This window comes from Diaphorina citri, unplaced genomic scaffold, assembly GCF_000475195.1.
Source record: "Diaphorina citri unplaced genomic scaffold, Diaci psyllid genome assembly version 1.1 scaffold62, whole genome shotgun sequence".
Classification (NCBI taxonomy): domain Eukaryota; kingdom Metazoa; phylum Arthropoda; class Insecta; order Hemiptera; family Psyllidae; genus Diaphorina; species Diaphorina citri.
In genome coordinates, this window is record NW_007377499.1 from 276,410 (window position 1) to 300,310 (window position 23,901).

Genomic DNA, 23,901 nt, shown 5'->3' on the forward strand with positions numbered 1-23,901 from the left:
AGTGTGAACTATCTCAGTTTCCTGCATCTCACAAGACCAGCACCTCCATGGAGGTTGATACACCTCCACCTCCCTCCTCCAGCAGAGGCTCTGAACCTCCCTCTCCCAACACTGGAGGTAAATATAACTCTCCCTTCCACCCTCCCGACCTCCCTTCCTTCATTATGTCTTGATAAGCAAGTAAGCATGGTAAAATAAATAAACATAATTTGGCCCGGCCCTATATAGGGCCGTTTTTGGTGCGGGGAGGGGGGGGGATAAAGGGCTAGGCTCCTTCAAGCTCAGTTTTTCTCCTTTACTTACTCTGTAGGCCAGTCTCTGAAAATTTAAACATCCAACCCCCCCTTGACAAAATCCTGGATACGAACTGAAAATAAATAACGAAGGATATGATTCTATTCCCAATGATAATATTATTTCAGGTGTGTCGGGTGGGTTCATCTCAACGTCACCTAGTCAACCATCACCTCAACATGGTCACCATACGTTAACCTCATTGACATCACCACATCAGATGCCTCCACCAAGTCCGATAGCCACCTCCCCCCCTCCCCCCTCCGCGTCTGATAAACATGATAGCCAGTCCTCACCTCATATTACACAACACACAGGACCCGGTATATTCCAATCCCCACCACCCACCTCTCATATCTCCAAGGTAAATCTACATACAGAGGTAACTATGTATATTAGTATAAACATGATGTACGTACATAATATAACTGCTATCATAATATAGGATATAGAGGTTTGATCCCTACCATACGTACATAAAAAAACACACACAACCGAGCCGACATACGGCCGAGTGCTATGGCGGGAAAGAAAAACAAGGCATTAGAACGTGTCGTTACACACATCACCCGTCCTAGTGCTAGGAGACTGAATCATATCCGCACCATTTGTTTCTCTATTGCAGATTCCCTCTCCCTCCTCTTCCACACATCACCCGTCCTAGTGCTAGGAGACTGAATCATATCCGCACCATTTGTTTCTCTATTGCAGATTCCCTCTCCCTCCTCTTCCTCCCCCTCATCCTCTAGTCAGCTAATGCAGCAGGGGGGAGGGGGTGGGTCCAATGGACAGACTCATCTTCATATTCAGAACATTGGAGCAGTGTTATCCCCATCTTATGGACAACACTGTATACAACAAGATGATACTCAGCATAGTACAGTACAGGTAAGTCCAAGATTACTTCTTACATATAGTATAGTATAGCTGAGTGGTTTGGTAAAATTAGGAGGTCCCATATGTTTATGTGAGCTGACCTCGCCATTTCACTTTTTCAATCTTCTTTGAACGCATATTGAACTCGCCCAGCCTGAGGAAAATAAGAAAATGCCGGCGGCAATAACTGATTACCCGTCCTGGTGCCAACCACGCGCAACATTGCTTCACTTCAGTAATTCGTTAGATCTGGAGTAAAGCCAAGGACGAATCGCAGATTAGAATCTACTGAAGTATTATATTGTTTATCCAGTCACCCCCTGGGCAGCAGCAGCAGTATCAACAGATGGATACTAGTCAATCATCTCAACAGCAGAGTGATCTGATCAAAACTAATGGTACAGGAGATGTGAAGGATCCTAGCCTACTCTCTGTCGATATGTACAAGGTAAAATAAACCATTCCTATTATTCATATGCGTCCCCGATGGTCACCCGTCCAGGTACTAACCACGCACAACGTTGCTTTACTAGAGTGATCCGTCGGGATGTTGGGAACTAGTGCATTCAACCGTTAAATGCACCAGTTATCTTCATTGTGCTATTGCCACTGGCTAATTTCCAATACTTCACCACATTGTAATAACTAGTGGTTGACCCGTCCTTTGTACGGGACCACCACACACACCCATCACACACACACCACACCCATTGCACACACCCACCCACCACACATCCATCACACAAACACCCATCTCACACACACCAAACACACACACACACACACATACACACACCACATACACCCATCACACCACACCACATGAAAAAATAAAAAATATAGGTCATCGCGACAAATTTCAACTTCCAGGCCAAAAATATACAGACCTATGGTCATAGCAGTCTTATTTCGCTGGGATTTCTTCATTATTGTCCTCACGTAAGGTTTAATGAAAAAGACAAGGCATAGACAGGGCTGAGTGTCACATATTCAAATGAAATAAAATTCGTCCTTGAAAAATAATTGGGATGTTTCTTTGAAATTTCGAGAGTTTGAAAGAAAAAAAAAGTTACGAGACACTTTCCTGCTAACTAGTTGACAGTGTATCGACTCCGCCGGTCGGGGTCTTTTCATTGAAATGAAATATAGTTTGTTGTATTGAAATGTTTGTAGGTATGTGGTAAGAAGTATACAAGGAAAGAGCACCTAGCTAATCACATGAGATCTCATACAAATGATACCCCGTTCAAATGTGAAATCTGTACCAAGAGTTTCACAAGGAAAGAACATTTCACCAATCACATCATGTGGCATACAGGTAAGTTTTTTTAAAAAAAGAGGTTTGACAGAGGGGACGTAACTGCTATGGTCTTATCGTCCCGAAATCGAAGAGAGAAAGAAGACAGGATAGGAGAAAGCCAGCCGTTCCGAGAACGAACATTATACACACACCACATACACCCATCACACCACACCACATGAAAAAATAAAAAATATAGGTCATCGCGACAAATTTCAACTTCCAGGCCAAAATGTGACCCAAAGTCGGCCAAAAATTTCGAATTTCTTGAATAACTCGCGAACGGCTGACTTTAGGAAATTTTAACCCATAACCACCGCCGCCATAAAAATATGAATCAGTGTACCAAATTTCAAGTTTCTACGACTTACCGTTTAGACGGCAACCTCTTACACACAAACAGAAAACCTCTCTTATTAATAAGATATATTGTATTTCAGGTGAATCCAGATGAGTTCAATCAACTCTTAGCTTACCATGAAGTGTTTGGAAAGCTACAATCCTCTGTAGTGACCCATACATCATCCACATTGGGACTAGCTAGTACATCTACAGCTCAGGGAGATATGAACAGCGCAGCAGACAATGGTGTATCAGGTACCTAGCTTTATATTCAGATTAGATATCTTTGTATATATATGAACTTTGATAATGATTTTAAAATTTGGATCAAGGAGCGCGGTAGCGTTCCGCCCCGCCAAGTCAAGAAAGTTTGACCGCGCTACTAGAGATATTATACGCGAAAGGGAAAGTAGCCGTTTTCAGGTAGTTGTAGGGGGACAACTACAAATGATGGGAGAAAACGGATTGCGTGTGTGTGTTGGGGCATGCAAGTGGACCAAGTTGAAAAAAAAATTCATCAAAATCGGTTAAGTTTAGCCAGAGATAATTGACTTTGAAAAACGTCAAATTTTTCATCTTTTCTGCTGCTGCTTCCGCTTCTTCTTTGACGTTGACCGCTCTACAGCCTAAACCACTGGACCGATTTTGATGGTTGATGGCTCATTTTTTTTCTCGTGAGTGGTAGGTGTGCCTTTTCATATTTTCAAGGCCCCCAAAGGGCCCCTTCAGCCTTAAATTTGATAAAAGAGTGGAGACAAGCCGGAGATATTTGTCTTTGAAAAACGTCAAATTTTTACACATTTTCTGCTGCTTCTTCTTTGACGTTGACCGCTTGACAGCCTAAACTACTGGACCGATTTTGTTGGTTGATGGCTCATTCTTTTTCTCGTGGGTGGCAGATGTGCCTTTTCATAGTTGCAAGGCCCTTAAAGGGCTCCTTTGGCCTTGAAATTGATAAAAGACTGATTTTCTTCTTATAATGTCGGTTTTTAACTGTTGGAGTGATGGTTTTTAATGATGATTAGGTCTTAGGACCAGTCCTAGGTGTGTAGGGATTGTAATCCCTCACATTTTTGAATCCCGCGGGATTTCGCCAATCCCGCGAGGGATTTTGCACGATTTGCCAGTATTTCCCGCGGAATTCTTTCTACTGCTATGTAACCTACCTACTTATGTCTACTTATGATATAATTGATGTCAAACATTGCCTGATTTGCAAGTATTACGCGCGGAATGACGTAGTTCTAACACCGAAAGGATAACATAGGTACTCCATAATGGAGAACACCCTACTTACCCAACCCATAAAATAATGTTAACAGTTCATCAAACCGTATAAAGGAAATTAAATATATCAACTCTTTCAAGTCTGGAAAATGTAAATTTTATTACAATGACGATACTGAACAGATATCATTTCTGATTTCAATATAGGCAATTGAGGCGTATTTGGCCTTGCATCTGATTAAAGGCGGCTTTTCTTCTTAAATGCCGATGCCGGTTTTTATCTGACGGGTGATACTGATACATAATATCCAAAGTTGGTTAGGACCAGCTACATGAAAGTTAAGTTACTATGATGTTTTTCACTCCAAAATGATCCGAACTTATCAAAACTTACCCAAGATGTTACTATGGTATTTTTCACTCGAAAATGATCAGAACTTACCAAAACTTACCCAATGATTTTACTATGGCATTTTTCACTCGGAAATTATCGGAATTTACCAATTCTTACCCAATAATGTTACTATTGTATTTTTAACTCGGAAATGACCAGAACTTACTAAAACTTACCCAAATTATGTTATTATGGTATTTTTCACTCGGAAACGACCCGAACTTAGTAAAACTTACTCAATGATATTACTATTATGTTTTTACCTCAGAAATAACCCAAACTCACAAAATCTTACCGAATGATGTTACTATGCCTATTGCCTTTGTACTTTATCGCACTGCGCTCATACGTCATATTATGGTAAGTTTCTGCAAAAAGTTATGAGATCCCCCCAAAAAATACCACTTCGTGGCATAAAAAAAGACCCCGCCAAGTCGTTCCTTCTAAAATAAATCAAGTGCCCCCCCCCCAAGAAAATGACATCCCGCCCCAAAAAAGATTAAAAATCAATTTTGTACCCCGCCTTTTATTCACTTCATAATTTGTGTGCTCCTCCTTCACGTAGTACCTACCTTTCTTAATTGCACTAAATCAGCTCCTTACTCACCCTTGAATTGTAATCAGCTCCTTACTTACCCTTGAATTGTAATCAGCTCCTTACTTACCCTTGAATTGTAATCAGCTCCTTACTTACTTACCCTTGAATTGTAATCAGCTCCTTACTTACCCTTGAATTGTAATCAGCTCCTTACTTTTACCCTTGAATTAATCAGCTCCCACTTCTGCTCCACTGCATTGGCGGCGTGCAATGCTTTAAACATTAAATCGCACTTGATTTATTTTGGAAGGAACGACTTGGCGGGGGCTTTTTTTATGCCACGAAGTGGTATTTTTTGGGGGCTTAAGATTAGACTATCAGATTACTTCATACAGTCTCCAAATATATTGTAGACCCAGGCCTTAATGTTTATGTACCTATGTGGTGTGTGTCTAGGTACCAACTCCGTGATTACTAACAATTCCACTGAGAATAATACAACTAGTATCACTCTGGATATCAAGGCAGACCTAGACCTCCCTGTGATGGGAAACCATACCTGTGATTTGTGTGGCAAGTTCTTTCCCTATCGATACCAGATGATTGTACATAGGAGATACCATACCGAACGTAAACCATTCACCTGTCATGTAAGTACATAGGAGCTTAACTCCATACACAAATACTTTCTTGACTTGGCGGGCCGGAGCACTACCGGGGTCCTTAATCTTGTTACCATGTTGTGAGGGACTTGGATTACTTGTTCAATTGCTAAAAGGAATCTAAGGATTAATCCTCTCCAGATCCTCAATTATCCTCATGAGACTTGAGGACCTTAAGATTAGTTTGAGGAGCCGCATAGTTTAGGGACAAATGGAGGGTAAATCACCATCGTGTCTTGAGAAGATCACGATAAATCCAAGAATACAATACTAATATAATCTTACGTTACTACTAATATGAACTTATGAACCCTTATTGAATTTGTCAGGTATGTGGCAAGGCGTTCGACTTCCAAGCAGAGCTGATGAGTCATGGGAAATGTCACCTAGGGGGTTCCATGTACACATGTGCCGTCTGTTTCCATGTGTTTGCCAATGAGGAATCTCTACAGAGACATACCAAGCGACACTCTATAGACAGACCCTACTGCTGCTCTGTCTGTATGAAGACATTCGCTAGGAAGGAACATCTCGAGAATCACACCAGGTAACTAAAATATTCTAATAATAAACAACTTCTGACATTAGAATTAGACACCAACTAGATTCCCTTATTATACATTACTCACTGTGAATAAGCACCGACAAAGGCCCGGTTAAGCCCTAAATTCTTTATTATCCTTACTTACCCTTGAATTGTAATCAGCTCCTTACTTACCCTTGAATTGTAATCAGCTCCTTACTTACCCTTGAATTGTAATCAGCTCCTTACTTACCCTTGAATTGTAATCAGCTCCTTACTTTTACCCTTGAATTGTAATCAGGTCCTTACCTACTGGTAATTGGTAGAATTATAAGTTGAACTTTATGATCACATAATTATTATGTTAACAGAATGGTTTTGTTTTAATTTGCAGATCCAGTGTGAACTATCTCAGTTTCCTGCATCTCACAAGACCAGCACCTCCATGGAGGTTGATACACCTCCACCTCCCTCCTCCAGCAGAGGCTCTGAACCTCCCTCTCCCAACACTGGAGGTAAATATAACTCTCCCTTCCACCCTCCCGACCTCCCTTCCTTCATTATGTCTTGATAAGCAAGTAAGCATGGTAAAATAAATAAACATAATTTGGCCCGGCCCTATATAGGGCCGTTTTTGGTGCGGGGAGGGGGGGGGATAAAGGGCTAGGCTCCTTCAAGCTCAGTTTTTCTCCTTTACTTACTCTGTAGGCCAGTCTCTGAAAATTTAAACATCCAACCCCCCCTTGACAAAATCCTGGATACGAACTGAAAATAAATAACGAAGGATATGATTCTATTCCCAATGATAATATTATTTCAGGTGTGTCGGGTGGGTTCATCTCAACGTCACCTAGTCAACCATCACCTCAACATGGTCACCATACGTTAACCTCATTGACATCACCACATCAGATGCCTCCACCAAGTCCGATAGCCACCTCCCCCCCTCCCCCCTCCGCGTCTGATAAACATGATAGCCAGTCCTCACCTCATATTACACAACACACAGGACCCGGTATATTCCAATCCCCACCACCCACCTCTCATATCTCCAAGGTAAATCTACATACAGAGGTAACTATGTATATTAGTATAAACATGATGTACGTACATAATATAACTGCTATCATAATCTTATATTATAAGAACAAGATCCATTCACTCATTCACATTTCACACACTGATCGCTCTATCTCGAGAACCACAACACCTACACCAACTAGATTCCCTTATTATACATTACTCACTGTGAATAAGCACCGACAAAGGCCCGGTTAAGCCCTAAATTCTTTATTACTTGAACAGGTTTGTCAAATTACATTGAAATCGAATGAACCTCTTGAACTCGGGAGTTATTGCATAGATTCGTAGGTTTGTATAAGCTTAACCCATCTCTTGGTTCGTTAGAGAGTGATGTGAGATATATCTGTTTTCAGATGTCACACCGGGGAGACCCCGTACAAGTGTCAGTATTGTGGTAAAAACTTCAGTCGGAAAGAGCATATGGTGAACCATGTTAGAAAACACACTGGTGAAACACCACATCGCTGTGAGATTTGCAAGAAAGCGTTCACGAGGAAGGAACATTATGTGAATCATGTTATGTGGCATACTGGTGAAACACCACATGTATGTCAGGTACGTCTCATCCATTTCCATATTACATTTTAGACGTCACAGTATTATATGTTTCGGTTGTTGTTTTTTTTTAGAATTCACTAGCCGAAACCCGTCGCTTCGCTCCGGATTTCTGCAAGTAAATTCTTAAGGCATGGCCGTTCATGTCACTCATGCATTTAGTGGTCCTTCTAGGCGTAGGCGTAGCTTAACAAAAACGAACCGGAAAATAGCCTATAACCTTCACGGGAGTGCAAGCAATAAGTTGACAAAGTTTCATAGCAATCGGATGAGCGGTTTGGCCAGGCATAAAGTTCGAACACACACACAAACATTCATTTTTATATATTAAATATACAGACCTATGGTCATAGCAGTCTTATTTCGCTGGGATTTCTTCATTATTGTCCTCACGTAAGGTTTAATGAAAAAGACAAGGCATAGACAGGGCTGAGTGTCACATATTCAAATGAAATAAAATTCGTCCTTGAAAAATAATTGGGATGTTTCTTTGAAATTTCGAGAGTTTGAAAGAAAAAAAAAGTTACGAGACACTTTCCTGCTAACTAGTTGACAGTGTATCGACTCCGCCGGTCGGGGTCTTTTCATTGAAATGAAATATAGTTTGTTGTATTGAAATGTTTGTAGGTATGTGGTAAGAAGTATACAAGGAAAGAGCACCTAGCTAATCACATGAGATCTCATACAAATGATACCCCGTTCAAATGTGAAATCTGTACCAAGAGTTTCACAAGGAAAGAACATTTCACCAATCACATCATGTGGCATACAGGTAAGTTTTTTTAAAAAAAGAGGTTTGACAGAGGGGACGTAACTGCTATGGTCTTATCGTCCCGAAATCGAAGAGAGAAAGAAGACAGGATAGGAGAAAGCCAGCCGTTCCGAGAACGAACATTATCCCATCAGGATAAAATCCGCCCCGGGCGGGAATCGAACCCACGGCGTAGCGCTTACAAGGCAGACGCACTACCAACTAAGCTAACTAGGCTGGCATGGTAAGGTTTAATGGTAAGCTGTGTTTAATGTCCTATTTTACCATAGAGAGTTTTCAGTGAATCCAGAGTCCAGAGTCCTAAATATATACAGCCCCTTGTGTAACTGACTCACTCATACTAATTCTAACCCACTTCTAGACGTGCTAGGAAGATGCGGTTTTCACCATTGGATCCCTTATTTTTTGTAGGTACTGGGAAAAATCGGAAAATCCCGAAATTCCAAACCGTTCCCGAGATATTGACATTTTTTAATCCCCCCATAAGAAATACACGGGGAACAGAGTTTGAGGCCAGCAAAACTTTTCCTACGTTTAATATTTTCTCTCGCTTTTAGTTTTCAGTTTTCATTTCTTCGAGACAAGAATCAGGGGACGATATTAGTTTTCAGGGGCGAAGCCAAAGGGAGCGCGAAGCGCGACCTAATGCACACCCCGCGAAGCCGGGAGCGCGCAGCGCGACCGTAAACAAGGGGAGCGCGAAGCGCGACCCATGCATAACCCGGCGAAGCCCCGCCGGGAGCGCGCAGCGCGACCAATAAAACGAGGGAGCGCGAAGCGCGACCCCAGCACAACACCCGCGAAGCCCCGGGAGCGCGCAGCGCGACCGTAAACAAGGGAGCGCGAAGCGCGACCCCCTGCACAACCCCGCGAAGCCCCCGGGAGCGCGCAGCGCGACCGTATACGCAACCCCGCGTAGCGAACACGCGAAGCCCCCGGGGGGTCGAGCACGAAGTGCGAGTTGAAGAAATACTGGCCTGTGTAAATCAAATGGGTGACGTCAAAGAAAACCCTTGACACTGAGTGCGAGTTGAAGAAATACTGGCCTGTGTAAATCAAATGGGTGACGTCAAAGAAAACCCTTGACACTGTGTTAACTCTCAGTGGTAAAACGGGCCATATAAGTGTAAAACCTACAGCTTGTTGTTCAACTTTTATGGGACTAATACGGGTAGTTTACATTACATCTATATAAAATAGAAACTTCTCTCTCTCTCTCTTCATGTTGGTTCTTTTTCATTAGTTTAACAAATGTTTCTTGTTTGTTAATTCATTCATGATCAGGTGAAACGCCACATCGTTGTGACTTCTGCTCCAAGACATTCACTCGTAAAGAACATCTTCTGAATCATGTACGTCAACATACAGGCGAGTCTCCACACAAGTGTAACTACTGTGCCAAGAGTTTCACACGTAAGGAGCATCTGGTCAATCATGTCAGACAACACACAGGTAAATAGAACTTGGAATAGTCACGCTTAGCAAACAATACCGTCCATCCTACAAAAAACGAGAGAGAAATGTGGCACGCCCATGTTTTGTGATTTTGGGTGTCTGGGCTCAAGCATCTAAAATCTGTAGGTACCAGTTCAAAAATAAAAGGAACAAATATTAAAAAGATAAGTTGCTTATCTTGAAAGTTTGCTAAATGATTGATGGGCTGTGTTGTTTGTGAAGCGAGAATCTCTTCTTTAGGTAATAATTATAGAGGGAGAGTCAGAAATATTAAGTTAGACATGACTTTTTTGCTTTTCATGGAAATGACTTCTCTTTTGAATGGTCTGCGGGGAAATGTTTGATAACATTTGTGTAGTAATATAATTGAAATGTTACTTATTTATTAAGGTCTTAAGCATCCTGTCTACAATAGTTATTTGAAATACATCTCTTCATCATTTCGGTTAATTTTAATTGACATCATATTTTCAATGATTTAATCTCAAAACAGAAAGGCATTTAATGCACCGATTCCAGGCTAAAGGTTACTGAATTTGGTTGAATTTGAGCGAGGCCTGGGCTTGTATTAGATGAATGAGTGACTGTGTATGTGGGGTGCACTTAGCCTCGTGACCAGGATTGAAGAGCTGATTTAAATTCCAGCCAAATAGTCATGATATTAGTGTACGTGTTATAGGTTATATTATGGAACAGTATATCATGTAACGTGGATTTTTGTTTAGAGTAACCGAAGTGGAACAAGTCTCACCAAACTTGCCGGGATGTACTCGGTAAAGCTTGGTAAGATTTGTTCCATTTTAGGAAGTTAAATAAAAATCCGTATAATATTTTGGAGCAGTGAATTTGTCATATTATATTGTATATACAGGAGACAGTCCTCACAAGTGTAACTACTGTGCCAAGAGTTTTACACGTAAGGAGCATCTGGTCAATCATGTTAGACAGCACACAGGTAGGTTCATATCAATACTACTAATACTAACTTATACTCATTACTTCTTTCATACTAGATAGACCTCATTGGTAAACTGACATCTTATTACTTCTGGTCTTGTGAAAGTATCGTGTCCTTGTCATTATACCAGCTTGTATCCAATTTAAATATCTTAAACGAGCTCCCAAGAAAAATCAAAACATTGAAAAATCTTCAAAGACTACTTCTCTATTTACTGGGGTTGTATTCCATGTTACTACTGCACTCAATATTAAATCAGAGTGGTACTCTTTCACCGTTTCGGTCTTGTAGAGACGTTTGTCTGTCCAGATACCAGCCACACAGTTCGTTGCTTCACTCGAGTGACTGAATGATATGTATGATGTATGTTGCAGGAGAGACACCATACCAGTGTCAATATTGTCCCAAAGCATTCTCCCGCAAGGATCACCTGGTGAATCATGTACGACAACATACTGGCGAGTCCCCACACAAGTGTTCCTATTGTAAACAGAGTTTTACAAGGAAAGATCATCTCAACAATCATGTACGTTTACACACGGGAGAGAGTCCACACAAATGTCACTTCTGTAGTAAAAGTTTCACGCGTAAGGAACATTTAAATAATCATATTCGACTACATACCGGTGAAAGTCCTCACAAGTGTGACTTCTGTCTCAAGACATTCACTCGCAAGGAACATCTGACCAATCATCTGAAACAACATGCAGGCGAGACAGAACATGTGTGTAACATCTGTAGCAAACCATTCCTCAAGAAGGAACACCTGGTGAATCACTCGAGATCTCATACAGGTGAACGCCCGTTTGCCTGTACAGACTGTGGCAAGTCATTCCCACTGAAAGGGAATCTATTGTTCCATCAGAGATCTCATAGGAAGCAGAATGGTGAAGTATTGGAACGTCCGTTCAAATGTGATGTGTGTCCCAAGGACTTTACATGCAAGGGACATCTTGTATCCCATCTCAGATCTCATCTCAATGAGAGACCTCATGTCTGTCCTCACTGCTCTAAATCATTCGTTGAGCATACCTGCATGATCAAACATATTCGCAAGAATCATACCCTCGCCAATGTCAATGTGAGCCCTATGAATAGTGTAGGGACGCAGCATAACATGCTCCCCCATACAATGAGTAGTATCCCATTATCACATAGCATGAGTACCATTACACATACCAATAACACAACCACACCTGTAGCACCCATAGCACTGGTGGTCCCTGTAGCACATCAAGCACCACCACTTGCCAGTTACTAGTCACACTAAGACAGTCATCACTACAACCTTTCACATTGGTCCGAGGACTTTTATTTTCATTTTGTTTAAATTGTTTTTGCTTATTTTTTCTCCATTGTTTTTTCTATTTAAGTTTTACACCCTCATTTGTGATTATTATTTTGTTTGGATTTTAAATCTACAATCTGTGGCGTCTTGTCATAATCAAACTCTCCCATAATGAACTTGGAACGATTGAAATTTTACCAGAACATGTTCACTGTTCAATGTGATAAGAAAACTAAAATGCTAATATTTAAGCCTTTCTATTACCACTATGTTTTAATTTATTTACATGTATATTTGTTTTGTTGAACTTCAAACCTGTATCGCTTTGTTGATTTTTTATTTTATTATTTTTATTTGTAAGAGATATTCTTTTCCCTTTCCGTCTGTGTCTTTCTCTCCCCGATATATTTGTAATTTATCTCCCTGATATTTGTAATTTATTCACTGAGGTGAAGCCTCGAAATGACAAATGTAAAGTAGCGTTTATGTAGACATGTATAATATTATGTACTACATTCTCTTTGTGTAGCGTATGTTACGTATGATTATTATTGTATCTAGCACGCTTCAAGTATGCAAAGGAAATCAATGATAATCCTGTGTCTAATAATAATACTTGGCAACTGTTTGATAGGAAAGATCCTGAGCAGAGCCACTTGTATCTTTTTTCTATCCAATTGCAATATATATCTGGAAAAAACCGATTAGCTCGGATTTTTCAGTTTTCCTATTGTTTTTCTTCGTAACAAATGAACTCCAATAAAACATTTTCCACTGTGTGGCATTACTGAACGAGAAATAAATACAAAACCATTCCTACATGTTTCGTGTTTTCCACCTAATCACTTACCTAGCCCTCAGCAGAACTCTGGTAATACGTTGAATTTCCTTTGGATATTCTGTGATTATTTTTTCCTTCAAAAGTATCTTAGATTTTAGCTTGAATGATAAGTTATACACACGAGTAATAATATTTATTATCTAATTTATATCTACACTCACGTTTGTTATATTTCGTAGAACTTTATATTTACAAATATGTAGCCATTACGTTTACAATATTATTCTTGTACATATGAATTTTTGTCCACCTTTTCCAAGGTCTTGTAATGTTTAAGGATCCCCTGTTCTTTATTTTCCCTGATTTAAAAGTACATTTATAGATTTTACATGACAAATTAGGGTTTAGATTATTTAAGTAGGTCCTTGATAAACAAACATGTATTGTTGGCTTATCTATAGGATATCATGAGCTATACTGCCCGCCATTCACCCTCAGTCCGTCTATGGGTCTGTGAGACTGAGCGGGAGTGGCGGGCATACTTAAGAGTTACTCATTGTATACAGTACAGTGTTCATGCCACAATCGTTGGGTCTGTGAGACTGAGCGGGAGTGGCAGGCATACTTAAGAGTTACTCATTGTATACAGTACAGTGTTCATGCCACAATCGTTGGGTCTGTGAGACTGAGCGGGAGTGGCAGGCATACTTAAGAGTTACTCATTGTATACAGTACAGTGTTCATGCCACAATCGTTGGGTCTGTGAGACTGAGCGGGAGTGGCAGGCATACTTAAGAGTTACTCATTGTATACAGTACAGTGTTCATGCCACAATCGTTGGGTCTGTGAGACTGAGCGGGAGTGGCAGGCATACTTAAGAGTTACTCATTGTATACAGTACAGTGTTCATGCCACAATCGTTGGGTCTGTGAGACTGAGCGGGAGTGGCAGGCATACTTAAGAGTTACTCATTGTATACAGTACAGTGTTCATGCCACAATCGTTGGGTCTGTGAGACTGAGCGGGAGTGGCAGGCATACTTAAGAGTTACTCATTGTATACAGTACAGTGTTCATGCCACAATCGTTGGGTCTGTGAGACTGAGCGGGAGTGGCAGGCATACTTAAGAGTTACTCATTGTATACAGTACAGTGTTCATGCCACAATCGTTGGGTCTGTGAGACTGAGCGGGAGTGGCAGGCATACTTAAGAGTTACTCATTGTATACAGTACAGTGTTCATGCCACAATCGTTGGGTCTGTGAGACTGAGCGGGAGTGGCAGGCATACTTAAGAGTTACTCATTGTATACAGTACAGTGTTCATGCCACAATCGTTGGGTCTGTGAGACTGAGCGGGAGTGGCAGGCATACTTAAGAGTTACTCATTGTATACAGTACAGTGTTCATGCCACAATCGTTGGGTCTGTGAGACTGAGCGGGAGTGGCAGGCATACTTAAGAGTTACTCATTGTATACAGTACAGTGTTCATGCCACAATCGTTGGGTCTGTGAGACTGAGCGGGAGTGGCAGGCATACTTAAGAGTTACTCATTGTATACAGTACAGTGTTCATGCCACAATCGTTGGGTCTGTGAGACTGAGCGGGAGTGGCAGGCATACTTAAGAGTTACTCATTGTATACAGTACAGTGTTCATGCCACAATCGTTGGGTCTGTGAGACTGAGCGGGAGTGGCAGGCATACTTAAGAGTTACTCATTGTATACAGTACAGTGTTCATGCCACAATCGTTGGGTCTGTGAGACTGAGCGGGAGTGGCAGGCATACTTAAGAGTTACTCATTGTATACAGTACAGTGTTCATGCCACAATCGTTGGGTCTGTGAGACTGAGCGGGAGTGGCAGGCATACTTAAGAGTTACTCATTGTATACAGTACAGTGTTCATGCCACAATCGTTGGGTCTGTGAGACTGAGCGGGAGTGGCAGGCATACTTAAGAGTTACTCATTGTATACAGTACAGTGTTCATGCCACAATCGTTGGGTCTGTGAGACTGAGCGGGAGTGGCAGGCATACTTAAGAGTTACTCATTGTATACAGTACAGTGTTCATGCCACAATCGTTGGGTCTGTGAGACTGAGCGGGAGTGGCGGGCATACTTAAGAGTTACTCATTGTATACAGTACAGTGTTCATATTATTCTGTACCCGCACGTCTAAGCTAAGGCATACACCTACATCTAATACATTTTATACTTAAGGCGGTTTGTACCAATGTTGTTATATTGGAGATTTAACTAATGCGAGATTTTTGAACTGTTCAAAATGGAATCATTATATTGTGATTAGATATCTCCAGATTCGATGACGCTTTTTTAGCTTAATAAATCTCTGATTGAGATATTGGTAACAACTCTCCCATACAATGCATGATAATGAACGAGTAACATTTCCTCTCTCTCTCTCTATTCAGTCACATCTAGCGTTACCGAAAGCTGATCTTGATTATAATTATTATTGTTTATTATATTATTTAGTCGTTTATATTTTAGTAGATAGTGAAATTATTCTTAGTGATTTGAACTCAGGTTTTTTCATGTGTTTCCTCTCTATGATCTTAGTGCTTTGTGTTGCACTATACACATACTTTGTATTCTATATTGAACTTATCACTTTACTCCTATGTGAGACAGTTGCATTGTTCGCACTCAGCCTCGTGAGGACAATTGAGGAGCTGGTTTAAGTCTCCGGATAAAATTCTGATATATTCGTAGCAGCCTCTCATGTCAAATAAGTTTCATATTGTATGACAATGTAGATCAGCTAACACAATAATATTGTCCCTGATAGTCATTACCTCATTACCTTTCTACATGTGTGTGCCATACTTACTAAATTTTATGTAGTTACCTGAAAATAGTCTTCACTTATGTAAGTAAGATAAGTCCATGCAACTTGCAACTGAATCATGTGTAGAGTAACGATAATGACCCACCTTAGTTATTGTAAATACTTGCCTGTTTAATTATTTAACCGTTAGGTTGCCTGTTTTTATTTCGTAACAAAATCGAAGGCAATGGTTTTGTAAATGTCCAGGGTCAGCACTTGGAGATGAATGTTCTCAATTTAAATTTGATGAAGCTATCTGATTGGGTTAAATTTGACCTATCAGATCGCCTAATCCAAGTGTTTCAACGTTGAGTTTATTCTCAAAGTGTCCCCCGGCTGTGTCATTGATTAAGTGATTACCCACCTGGCTAGCTGTTTGAACGTCGATGATCCATTTAATCTTAATGAAATTTAAAGTGAGGTGGGATTTTTTGTTATAACCTCCCATATATTTTTTAAAATAAATAAATGCTTGAAAAATAATATGTAATAATGAAAGACATTTTTAAAGTGCCCGTTGTATCCATAGCAACGAAAAAATCCATACTCAATATATTTTTTGGCGAGTAAAACTTTTTCAATATAAAGATTTCGCTTCTACTTAGATAGTTTTCCTGTTCAACCACATCATTTCAGTTAAATTCATAAAGAAGTGTCCTTCAACCAAAACCATTGCTTTCGATTATTATTGCGAAAACCAAAAACGCTTCGTAAGTCCTGATCTCCCACCTAAAGCTTTACCTCCCTCCTCAAGTTTTGTTTAGTTTATAGTAAAGTTACCATTGTATACAACTTTCCACATCAGCCGATTTTTTTTTACTTTCTATTACTACAGTATAGCGAACTATACTAGTAATGAAAGTATTGCAATCGGTCCAAATTTTCAAAATCGGGAAATGGTTGGAAATATCCGTTTTGGGATACCCTGCCTCAAAAAAGTGATTTTTAGGCCATGGTCTGTACGTATGTACTATGTATCTACAACAGGTTTAAATGGGAAAAGGTTGTATACAAAATATCACAAGAACGGTTTGTCATAGAACGATGAAATTTGGTATGCTATCCCGGTATGGTCCAAGGACGTGACTGTAACAATTTGGTAAAAATCGGATAGTCACCCATCCAGATATCTCCCTCAAACACAACCAGAGGCTTGAGAAAAAGATTTTTTTGTATCTCTTTAAAAACTACAGTCAATGTTTCTTCAGTGGAAAAGGTGGTATCCCAAATATCTCCAGAACGGTTTGTCCTAGAGCTATGAAATTTGCTATTTGGTAAAAATCGGATAGTCACCCATCCAGATATCAACCAAAGTCAATGTTGCCTCGGACTTTTGGAAAAATTTTCACATTTTTTTTTTTTAATACGTATTCGCTCGCAAATGTAATAGAAAGTCGTGTGATGTTCACACCAGATTTTTATTTTCTATTATTTCTCTTAATACGTATTCGCTCGCAAATGTAATAGAAAGTCGTGTGATGTTCACACCAGATTTTTATTTTCTATTATTTCTCTTATAGTCACGGGTTACTGACAAAGAAAATCAGACGAAAATTTTAATATAATATATAATCCTGAAATTACTGTTAATTTAAGAATCGTGTAAATCGGCTTTCTATTATTTTGTTGATTAGTTATTTCTGCTAGGTAGCTAATATTATTTCTCAACAATTTGATTGATTATTTATTTTAGATTTTCATTATAAGTTATCTGGTGTGGGTGGGATGTATCGTGTTATAGTGTAGGGGTCTATTGTCATGGACTCTTGCATACACACGAGCTGAATTATCTCTAACATAACAACAAGGTTCATGAAATATTGTATCATTTGCAAACGGCCCCTTACAACTTAGTAGACATTAAGACACGGCCGGTCGCAGTGAGTTCTCGGGATATCTTGATTAGAAGACATAAATGAGCACTAAGTGAAAATGAATATTGTGTGACATCATCATTGGATTTAAAAAAAGCTTATGACACAATTAGCCATGAGAAAATGATAGAAGTTTTAGATAAAATACTAGAAAGTGAAACAAAAACATTGTTCGAAAATTTCTTCCATGAACGATATCAATTAGTCAAGATTGGGAAAGAATATACAGGGTGTCCCGCGAACGACTGTACAACGCTTGAGGGTTGATGCAGGACCTAAAGGGCTACCAGAAAAAGCTATCTGCTATAGTAATAAAATCAAAGTAACATGTGGACTAATACAAGGAGCCATAATTTCACCAATCCTTTTTAATTTGTATGTAAAAGATATAATAAAATCAAAGTAACATGTGGACTAATACAAGGAGCCATAATTTCACCAATCCTTTTTAATTTGTATGTAAAAGATATACCTACATGATATTGGATTACAAACCAATATTTTACAATACGCTGATGGATACTTTGTTATATTGCATTAGTGAAGACTTATATGAGGCCAATAGCAAGATTCAAAATGATTTAAACAAAATAACAATTTGGTTAAATCAAAAAGATATTTTTATAAACAAAGAAAAAACAATTTCGATCGTATTTGAAAATCCCATGACAACACGATTCAGACGAAGAAATGAAACTGTTCTAAAAATTCATGAAAACAAATATATTGATGACAAAAGAAACAATATGTTATGCAATTGCAATATAATTAAACAAGAAACTTCCATAAAATACCTTGGTGTACGTTTGGATAAAAACATGAAATTGAAAACCCAAACCCAATATATCAGAAACAAATTGAATTCAGTAATGTATCAAATGAAGCATATAAAAAAAGTATTACCACTAACAACGAAATGCATGATTTATAAAACTTTATGTGAATCTATATTAAGATATGCCATTGAAAGCTATGGATACACATCAGAAGAAAATTTAAAACGCATAAAATCAATGCATAAAAGAATACTTAAAGCAACTTTATATCCCTTTACAACAAAAGAAACCCGAGAAGAAAAAATGAAATTCTATAGAATACTAAATTTCCAAAACTTACACAAATTTGTAATGATTAGTAAGCACTATTATGAAGACATACATAGAATAATATATGAAAACCCATACAATACTAGAAATACACAATACATAACACCTAACACAAGAAATAACTATGGAAAAACTACAATAAAATTTCAAGTGCCAAGCTTGTTAAATTCATTACCAAATGAACTGAAAAATATAGACAATAAAAATAAAATGAAATTGGACTTACAAAAACACCTTTTAGAAACTAGGAACACGATGAAATTTGTGAAGAAACTGAATAAACCTTATTATTATTATTAGGTCCACTTCGGTAAAGCGTTAACGAAAATCCCTTATAATACACTTGGTTACTCCGAATTTTTCAATGTTAATCCTTGACCTAAATCCTTTGCTATAGGATTCATTGGCAAGTGTTGATCTAATCTGCCAATTTTCAAAGCGTGAAATATTTTTTACTTTTGAAAACATTTCATGAACCTTGATTGAATTTCATGATGCCCGCTATAATAGCTTGATATTAGCATCAATCTAATGTATCCTTAATCCTTATAGAAATAAAATAGAAACTCTCACATAATCATACCAATAAACTTGGTCTTCTTTTTTTTTACCCTGTACTTTTTTTTCAGTTGGATAAAGTCATAAAATGGGTTTAGTACAGAAGAAATGGCTATTAAAGACTTAGACTTAGGCATATTTTTCAAATTACGTAAAGTGCATTGTTAAAAATAATGAGAAAATGAAGGACGAATGAAAACAAAATATTTTAATTTCTAGGTAAAAATATTTTTTATTGAGTGCTTTATTTACAAAATTTTGGAAGGAAACATTTCTATTTATACTCGTATGAAGAATAAAGTTAATACGAATACGACTGTACGTAAGTAGATACATACGTAGGCATTCATAGTACAAATTAGTTTAAAACAATTTTCATAAATCTATATTCAAACTTGACTTCAGACAGAAATTACGCGTATTTTACATTTTTTTCCCTTATGAAATCAGAACTGAGCTATCTAAAAAATTCTGGACTGAAATCTGATAAATACGCATTTATCATTTTTTTTCTTTCTCTTTAAATTACATTGATAAATTACTATTCATAAATTCAGATTTTCAGTAGGAACATAACGCAGCAATTATTTGATTATCTTCACAGTTATTTGTGGACACGGTAAGTAAGTTGTCATGTGATAGGATTTAAGGAAGCCTCTATTGTGGACAGTAATTCTAATCGAGTATCCAAATGCGAAGCTCCAACTGAAAATCTGCAATATAATCTCTACTTGAATTACACAAAGAATGCATAAATTAAATAAAAGCTAAATAATAATTATTTAATTTTGATATGTTTTTCACTAAACTTTACATGGGATTAAAAAGAAAGACAGTGTGCTCAAATTAGAATTTAACACTTGATCAAGCAGAGGTGTGGCAGTTACTATAAAATGGCATATATGCACAGCTCTTTCTTTGCCTATAAGCATTGAACAACAGCTTCCGATTCTTGCCTTATCTATTAAGTAAACTGAATTGCTGAGATTTTGATCCTAATACAAAAAAAAATATTATGTATGTGATTGTTTTAAGTTAAAATATTAATATAAAATTTGCCAAAGGCGACATTATTGGTAGAAAATAAATAGAAATAAAAGGGCAAAAAACAATCACATACCTACCTTCTACAAAATGAAATTCATAATGTGAAAATAAAAAGATCTTTGGTTACCAAGATTCGATAAGACATGTTTCAACTGTACACAAATTATTGAACAACAAAGATAACAAAATACATATTATTTATTTCAATTTAAAAATTCCATCTAATGATGGGAGAAGAGAAGAAAGCTGAAAAAGCTAAGGTGGGTCGTAAACAAAAAAAAAATAATTCTAATAAACAAAAGGATAAAATAATCGGCAGTGCAAAGCTTATTCACACATGATATCACATTGGATGATTACTATGGGGTGACTGAATCCAGATTTACTTGATAAATTCGAGGCGCTGGAGTCTGTTCCACAAATTTCTACTAGATTCACTTTAAACATTGTTTCGTGTCTGAATTGGTCAGCCAAGCTTTGACATTTGACTAATCATATAGGAGAACTTTGACAAAGTGCGAGTAACTGTGAAATAACTACCAGACATTCCGATCTTCACATGAAATCCAACGTGATATATTCCCTACTAAACGTGTCAAAAAGTAAAACAAAATGGCTATGTTAATTTATAATCTGTTCATCAGTAAAATATGTCACAAATATAAAAGTTAACTTACAACTAACACAAAATATATAAAATCTCAGTTAAAGGTTAAAATTCTAGTCTTTACATGCACTGAGTGATGAGAGAAGAACACCTTTAAGGATGTAGGGTGCGTGTTAAATGAAAGCCTCAACTTCGCCCTTGTTACTCCATTTACAGCAATACTTGACAACACAGTACAACATGTTAGTTAGGAGTAAGAAATGTATCATACTCCTCGTCTTAAGGCTTTGCGACTTCTCTCATTACTCGAACTATAATACCCGCCTTATACTTCCAAGCAAATATATAAATATAAAATATATGCCACACGGACAGTTTGATTCTCAAATAAATTACTAATTACAATAATGAAACCAATAGAGAGTTGAGCATTGTTACTGCTCGTCACACGTATCCAACATAGTGTAGTGTCTGTCACACTCGAGTCAGAATATTTTCACAGGTGATTATATGAGAGTATGTATTCACATCTGACGTTCAACTCACTCACATCTAATCACATGTAAACTATTTAATCGTTTGTTGAACGTACTGTAGTGGAAACTGTAACTTTAGTGTTGATGATTGCTAAAGTCTCTATGGTTTACAAGATGGCACGGTTTGTACAAGATCTTAGCAGGTTATTACACTAACCTCTATCACAACTTAACAAGTCACAATACTCCTTTCTCCTCTATGAAATCCAACAGGAAACACTCACATTGCTCTAATTCATGTGTCTTAACTTAATCTTACTACTTTGGTCTTCCTCTAATTCAATTATTTTATGTCGCTGCTGGGATTCGAACCACGGTCCTCTCAGTTAAGAATCCCATGCAAACTGCACGAATGGGACGTTGGCTTTATAAAACAAGACAAAACGACCAGTAATTTTTATGTAGCTTTTGAACTACCCACACTCTTCGGGAATGGGCCCTTAATTCGTAGCAGTTGAGGTGCTATAATGACTTCTATTGGATTTCACATCTCAAGTAAAACAATTTGAGAAAACTACAGCTGATAAATTTAAATCGATATCTATAAAATATTATGGACTTGGAAAAGAAAAAATAAATAATATCTATGAGATTTACATTTCACAAAATAAACTCTAGAAAAATAAGCAAACAAAATAAATAGGTAAGAATTAAAATAAAATTAATTAAACTGTAAATAATATTTTAGTACAAACAAACAGAACATTATGGAAGCCATTTATAGGATTAGATCGGAAAATAAAATGTAAATAAAATATTAAACATATCATAAACAAAAGAAATAGATGACATTGAAAGAAAAGAAAAATTAAAATAAATATAATTCAAAAAAGTATTAAATATGCAAATAAATCCTATATAATATAAATAATTAATAATTTGTGAACTCCAAGTAGGTATGTAGGTAGTGTGAAAGATTAGAGATCCATCGTATCATATAGCTATTATGTATTTCGTATACCTAACTAAATAAACCCATTATCAATAAACAGTATACAAATGTATACCATTAATCTATAGCAAACTATTAATGAACTGTGTTCAAGTAGAATTGGAAACAAAATGGTGAGGAAAAGGGAAATGGTACAATACCAGGCAATGTTCCATTTTCACTGTGTTCAAGTAATGACCGTAGAATTGGAAACAAAATGGTGAGGAAAAGGGAAATGGTACACAATACCAGGCACAATACCAATGTTCCATTTCCCACCATGAAAATTGCGAATTTTTACGCGTTAAGCTTTAATTTCGTCGACCACGTAGTCTATTGCATAGTGTTGTATTTTGTATAGTACGATATGAAGACCTGATACCTAGCATGAATACACGTGTATCTAGCAACCCATCACCAGCACAGCGGACAATATATTATCGCGCACGACAGAATTAAATAAATTATTGGTGATTTAATAGAGGAACTAAATTATTACAAATGATGAGAAGAGAAAGAGTCACTTGTATACCCAATCTTTATTGTAAACATAAAGCTTTGATAGTCTTTATTATAAAGAAACATTATTCTGTCTGTATTGAGCGTATTTCTGAGAGAATTTACACAGGTGAATTGTGTATCATGTTACAAGTGTTATTTATGGAATAACTCCCTGATAATGTAAAATTGCCGCAAAGTTCATCAGCTACTAGGAAAGTGTTCACTTACACTTGATTTACAACTACAGATGTAGATAGGGCCGCTAGACATCGCGAATATAAATAAATTGTATTATTAGCGTACTGACTACGGGCTACAGATATATAGTAACTGGACTCGTGTAATTCAGACGTGAAACAGCATAGGTATTGATCTATTATTATTGATATATTTAGTGATGAAACAGTTTGTCTCCTCATTCATATTTGGAAGGTATGATATTATTCCATAAGCTGTATTACGTGTATAGTGTGCTTATAATATTACTAGCTGAATTCCGTCGCTTCGCTCCGGAATCCCGCTAGTTCATCCCGAGGCATGGCCAAACTTGTAGAAAAGGCATGGCCGAACTTGTAGTTATCAAACTAAAAACATAAACGAAACTCAAATATTAGGCGAGCGAGGAAAAGTTTTCTCTCCCGCAGTCTCTGCACTCTGTGTATTTCTTATGGTGATTTTAGCGATCAAAAATTGATCATATCTCAGGACCGGTTTAGATTTTCGCAAAATCCTTTCTTATTGCACACCCAGACCATAAAAGGAATATTCCTACCAAATTTAAGCTTTCTAGGTGTTGTGGTTCTCGAGATAGAACGATCAGTGTGTGAACTATGAAATGTGAATGA

The 23,901-nt window shown here is 37.8% G+C and overlaps 1 protein-coding gene across 2 annotated transcripts; it reads left to right on the forward strand.

Annotated features, from left to right (window-relative positions):
• On the forward strand, window positions 1–15,865 carry LOC103518644 (zinc finger protein 271). 2 transcript variants are annotated; one of them, XM_008483724.3, is made up of 12 exons: window positions 1–117; window positions 423–658; window positions 1,006–1,182; window positions 1,484–1,618; window positions 2,911–3,067; window positions 5,428–5,621; window positions 5,963–6,180; window positions 7,593–7,794; window positions 8,422–8,566; window positions 9,851–10,018; window positions 10,893–10,976; window positions 11,354–15,865. In XM_008483724.3, the coding sequence occupies exons 1-12, from the start codon at window positions 48–50 to the stop codon at window positions 12,238–12,240; spliced, it is 2,673 nt and encodes an 890-aa protein (XP_008481946.2). In that variant the 5' UTR covers window positions 1–47; the 3' UTR covers window positions 12,241–15,865. The 2 variants fall into 2 exon arrangements, with proteins under 2 accessions (XP_008481946.2, XP_008481954.2); XM_008483732.3 differs by lacking the exon at window positions 10,893–10,976.
• Window positions 15,866–23,901: the final 8,036 nt, after the last annotated feature.

Bases quoted from the DNA above. Each gene is read 5' to 3' on its own strand.
- LOC103518644 (XM_008483724.3), top strand. From the start codon at position 48: ATGGAGGTTGATACACCTCCACCTCCCTCCTCCAGCAGAGGCTCTGAA. The intron at 5,622-5,962 runs GTAAGTACATAG...TGAATTTGTCAG, and splicing joins GTAAACCATTCACCTGTCAT to GTATGTGGCAAGGCGTTCGA. The intron at 10,977-11,353 runs GTAGGTTCATAT...TGTATGTTGCAG, and splicing joins TCATGTTAGACAGCACACAG to GAGAGACACCATACCAGTGT.